This window comes from Parus major, chromosome 26, assembly GCF_001522545.3.
Source record: "Parus major isolate Abel chromosome 26, Parus_major1.1, whole genome shotgun sequence".
Taxonomy (NCBI): Eukaryota; Metazoa; Chordata; class Aves; order Passeriformes; family Paridae; genus Parus; species Parus major.
In genome coordinates, this window is record NC_031795.1 from 3,828,508 (window position 1) to 3,833,902 (window position 5,395).

The window sequence follows — 5,395 nt, forward strand, 5'->3', positions numbered from 1 at the left end:
GTGTCACAGCCCCGGGATGTCCCGGTGTCACAGCCCCGGGATGTCCCGGTGTCACAGCCGCGGGACAGGGCCGCAGCAGCCGCTCGCTGGAGCTGGGACAGTTCTCCCCTTGCCGAGTGCAGGCCAGGGCTGAGGCCGAGCCGGGCTGTCCCCTCTGAGCTGTTTCTGCTGCAGGCGGTGGCGGGGCCCGGCTGCCGGTGTCCCCGCCGTGAGAAGGCCGGGCTGGGGCGGGCAGGCTGCGGCCGGGGTGCCCTCGCTCCGTCCCCCGGTGCAGGGCTGGGAGAGCGGAGCCGGCAGATGTGGGAGGCTCTCCTGGAGCCGTCCATCCCTGCCTGGCCGCCAGCCCGGATCCCAGGGTTTCGCTCCCGGGCTGCCATTCCCTTTCTGCTGGATGCGGACCCGCAGCTTCCCCTTCCGAGGGGCGTAAAGCGGATGGAAGCTTCCCAGCGGGATGAGGGCGGCTGGGAACGGGGCTGCCCCTGCGGAGAGCGGGCAGGGGAGGGGAGACAGCGGCGAAATGCGGGCGCTGCGGCGGGGAGAGCGCACGTTTCCTGCGGCGGAGCCCTCGCACAGCATCTGGGAGCTGGGCCGGCTGCCCACAGACATTCTGCACGCCTGAGTCACACCGCAGCCGCTGCACGGACCCTCCCCAGCCCAGCCCCCCGCCGCCCCCCACGGGCCCCGGGGCTGGCAGGGATTTGGGCACTCTCCTCTTGCTGCTGGGTGAAGGGACCTTCCCCTCTCCTCACCGGGAAATGAGCAGTGTCACCTCTGGTGTCCCCCGCTCCTCACTGCACTGCTCTTGGGGGGTTCACCATTGGTTTTCTCGGGTTATTCCCCTTTTGGAAGGACCTGGGGACCACATTTAGGCTCTCCCATGGGATGGTGGCATTGCCGTGCCAGTCTGGCTCGGGAGGGACCGGGCAGAAGGGGCTGTGGGGTGCAGGGTCACGTCCTTGCCCACCAAATGCCAGGACTGGCCCTCTCCACTCAGCACTGCTGCTCGAATCCAGTTTTCCAGCATTTTGGAACACTGGGATTGTGGGTTTGGGAGTCTGTGTGTTGAGTTTCAGGCAGGAGCAGCAGACCCGGGTGGCCACAATATTCCAAGCCCTGGCAGTGGCTCAGGGAGGGTCCCAGCAGGGGGACCCCGGTGATGCTGCCCTGGGACAGGCTGGGGGGATCCAAACCCAAAGTGAACATCCAGGAGGTTTTGGGGTATTGAAGAGCTGGAGACAGGCAGTTTTCCCCAAAATCCTGGTGTTCCAGGGCTGGTCTCCCCACTCCTGCCCAGACTCCCACATTACTGGGGAGCTGGAGGTGCCTCTTTGAGAAGAGCTTTGGCCCCATGTTTTAAAGGCAGTCCTAAAAAAATGGAATCTATTTTCCCTAACTTTGAGGGGGGGGGATTCCTGGCTGCCTTTGTCTCCCCCTCGCCGGAGCCAAAGCGTGATTTTGATTTACAAACAGTTTAATCTGAGGAATGCAGCGAAATGGGGAGCGCCAAGTGCATCCTGCTGCAATCCCAGAGAATCCAGCTGCCGTCTGAGGTTGCTGAGCTGCTGCTGAACTCAGCCCCTGCCCGGCTCCCTGCGGGCTCAGCCCCTTCCCATCACAGCCCTGGGCACCGTGGTCATCCTCGGAGCCATCTCTGTGCACACACGAGGCAGGAGAGGGCACTGCACAAGGGAACACAGGAATTGAACACTCCATGCGGTTTTTAGGGAGAGGAGACAATTCCTGTTTTATCCAAGACCTGTTTTCTGTCTCCCCAGTCTCCCATCATCCAGCCCACTCTTCCCGCTCAGCTCTGGTTATTTTAAGTTCCCTTCCCAGCGGTTTCAAGGACCAAGCTCCCAGTTTAACCTCCCTGAGCAGCCCGAGCCCAGCTCAGCCTGGTAAAACCAAGCACTGGGACCATCCACTCGTGTCTTCCACCTATTTTATTTTCACCTTCCATCTGTTTTATTTTCGTGGATGCAGGACAGGGACCGCCTGTGCCCGCTCCACCCCTGAGTCCCCCCATGCCCTGCACAGAAAGCAGCTCCTGTTCCCTGGTGCCAAGAGGTGCCTTTGCCCTCGAGCCTCTCTCCTGAATCATCCCTTGTTTACTGCCATGGGAGAGGAAAAGCAAAGTTTGGCTGAAGATTTGATTTTATTTGTGGCATTCCTGAGGAGGATGATGGGTGCTGGAGCCCCGTTCCTTGTGCTGGTTCCCAGTCCTCTCCCAGAGCACCACGGACACTGGGCAAGGGGCTGAGCCACCCCTCTGGCTCTGGCAGTGTCCTGGCAGGACATGGGGCTGCAGTGGGAGAGGCTGGAGGGACAGACACAGCACTGAGTTATTTTCCTCCTCCTGCAGAGAAGTTCAGCCAGAGGTTGGGGAGACCTCAAGGAAGTGGCCGGTTCCTGCAGGGCTGGGGAGAGGAGCAGGCTGGCTCTGCAGTGGTGCCTCAGCTCTGGCTTTACAGAGGGCAGTGGGGACATCCAGGAGCTCTGTCCGGCAGTCTTGGTGGCTTCATCCCTCCTGCCTCTTCCTTCAGGTCCTCTGATGAGTTTCAGCACATCCTTCATAACAAATCTTCATTTCATGCCTTCCTCTCTCTGGAGCCTTTGCCTCCTTCCCTCCAGCCATCTTTTCCACATCTCCTGTTCCATCTCCATCCCCTCGATCCATCAGCATCACCTCCTGGCCACCCCGTGTCCAGCTGGGGACCGAATTCCCATTTTTCTCCAGGGTCTGGGCACGCCTTTCTCCCGGTGGAGAGGGCAAGGGGAGGTAACACGCTGCTCTCTCCTCCAGGCCAGCCCCAGGTGCGGCCACCCCCGCAGCCCCCCGGGCCCTGCACCCTCCTGCTGCCCAACGGTGCCGGGCGGGGGCCGGACCCGGCCAGTGCCAACGGGGAGACGGGGAACGGGACCTGCCGGGCCGTGCCCAGTGCACAGAAACCTCACCGAAAGCTGCAGTCACACCACTCCATCAACAGCCAGAGCAGCAAGAAGAGCAAGGGCAGCTCCAAGTCACCCTCTTCCCACATCCCCATTGAGGCGCAGGAAGGTACTGCCTGTCCCCTGGGGGTCTCTTTCCAGCTGTTCTCCTCGGGCCCCTCATCCCTTGGGATCCCTTGGGTGGCATTCCCTGGGTCCTCGGGCCCCTCATCCCTTGGGATCCCTTGGGTGGCATCCACCAAGTTCTCAGGTCCTTCATCCCTTGGGATCCCTTGGGTGACATCCCCCGAGCCCAGTGGGACCCCCGGACCCTCCTGGCATCCTCTGGCTGAGCGGGACCATCTCCCGTCCTCCAAAATTGGTCTCTCTTGAGGGCTGAGTGTTAAGGGAGATCTCCGGGGCAGTGGCTGCCTCCTGATCCCTTTTCCCCTCCCCTCTGTGGATTCCCGGGGGAGGATTTCCACCTTGTGCTGCTCCCCCAGCATCCCCCGTGCCGGGCGCTGTCTCACCCCGCGTTCCTCCCCAGACTGCTGCGTCCACTGCATCCTCTCCTGCCTCTTCTGCGAGTTCCTGACCCTCTGCAACATCGTGCTGGACTGTGCCACCTGCGGCTCCTGCACCTCCGAGGACTCCTGCATCTGCTGCTGCTGCTGCAACTCGGGCGAGTGCGCGGACTGCGACCTGCCCTGCGACATGGACTGCGGCATCATCGACGCGTGCTGCGAGTCCGCCGACTGCCTGGAGATCTGCATGGAGTGCTGCGGGCTCTGCTTCTCCTCCTGAGGGGCTCCCCTGGGCCGGGGGACCCGCGCTGGGACCCCCCAGGCTCCCCCCCAGCGGGCGAGGCTCCGGCCAGTCCCTCGGGAAAGCTCGCGGAGGAGGAGAGCGAATCCCCGGTTGGAATCCTCGTCCTTGGAGCCGGATCCTCGGGAAGGGTGAACCCAGGCACGGAGGGGGCTCTGGCAGTGTCCTGTCCTGCTCTACCTCTGCCTGCACCGGGGCACCGCGGGAGCCTCCTGCCACCTGAGCCGAGAGCAGGAGCACCCGTCCTGCAGAGCCACCCTGGGGTTTTGGGGACAGCCCTGTCCTGCAGAGCCACCCTGGGGTTTTGGGGACAGCCCTGTCCTACAGAGCCACCCTGGGGCTTTGGGGACAGCCCTGTCCTGCAGAGCCACCCTGAATCCCAGCCTTGGGGACAGCCCTGTCCTGCAGAGCCACACTGGGGTTTTGGGGACAGCCCCGTCCCGCTGCCACCGCCCCAGGACTGCACTGTGGGCAGCCTTGCAGGGGGTGGCACAGAGCATCCCCCCCTCCAGAGACATCACCGATGACACCTCCAAGGCTGGGTGACCCCGGGCACCGGGAGATGCTGAAGCCTCCAGCCCGGCTGGGGGACACATCCTGCCAGGGCCCCCCTGCCCTCGGTAGCCAAGTGCAATACCTGCAGCCTGTCCCCCTCCCGGGAGGAAGCTTTACCTGCAGCCCGAGCCGTCACCGAGCTGTCACCAAGCTGTCACCGAGCTGTCACCCAGCTCCATGTGTCCCAGGCTCGGTTGGTGCCAAATGACCCCCAGCAGTTGCTGGCCCCGTGCCACCATCCCGAGGACAGAGGTGGTGGCTGGGTTGGGGGTGGCAGACACGCCGCTGATGGGCTGGGGAGACGGGAAGTGTCCCGGTATTTTATATTATTTTTGTTCCTTTTTACTGTAAATAAAGGTCTTTCTTCATTTCTGACTGGTGGCTGGCCCGGGACGCGCTGTGCGGGGCACTCCCTGGAGACTGAGGCTCCATGTCCCCTGTCCCTGCTCCCAGCTGGCTTTGGGGACATGGGACAGGTCAGTGAAAGCCCCAGGGTGCTCCTGTTTGCTCCTTGTGCTGGGAAGGAAAATGCAAGAGTTCTCTCTGTCCTTGGCTCCGGGGAACAGGTGAGGTCCTGAAGTGCCCCGGCTCCCCTGGGACAAACCCTGGCTGCGCTGTCCCACCCCCCCTGCGATGTCCCCTGCTCCGGGCTGCTTCACCTGCCCCAGGAGCAAATTCCCAAAGGAGAAAATTAATTATACCAATTCTTTGCGGAAGGGCCGGGGCTGGTCAGGTAGCAGCCCTTGGAATTTGGGTGGCTTTGGCCACTCCCGCAGCCCCCCAGCCCTGGGTGAGACCCCCACCCGTGCCAGGGTCAGGGACCACGACCCCACAGCGGGGTCTGGCTGCCCCTGGAAAGGCTGGGCTGGCCCGGCTCAGCTGCTGCCTGGGCTGGAGCTGAACGAGGAGGGAAAAACACTTAAAAACCGAGGCCAAATGGGTCAGTTGGTCACGGCGACAAGGGCTGCTTCGGGATCTGGGCTCGCTGCCCTCCGGCGCTGCCGCTCAGCCGGGAATCCTATTTTTAGTGGTGAGCAAGAGCCCGGCACTGTGCAAGTGCACAGAGGGGACGAGGATGGTGCGGGCA

The 5,395-nt window shown here is 63.0% G+C and overlaps 1 protein-coding gene across 1 annotated transcript in view; it reads left to right on the plus strand.

The window, feature by feature from the left end:
- MDFI (MyoD family inhibitor) overlaps positions 1 to 4,683 on the plus strand; it is a 5,791-nt gene extending 1,108 nt beyond the window's left edge. The window contains exons 3-4 of the mRNA XM_033519845.1: positions 2,804 to 3,058; positions 3,476 to 4,683. Coding sequence (XP_033375736.1) covers positions 2,804 to 3,058; positions 3,476 to 3,732 — 512 coding nt within the window. The 3' untranslated portion in view covers positions 3,733 to 4,683. The remainder of the gene's footprint in view (positions 1 to 2,803; positions 3,059 to 3,475) is intronic.
- Positions 4,684 to 5,395: the final 712 nt, after the last annotated feature.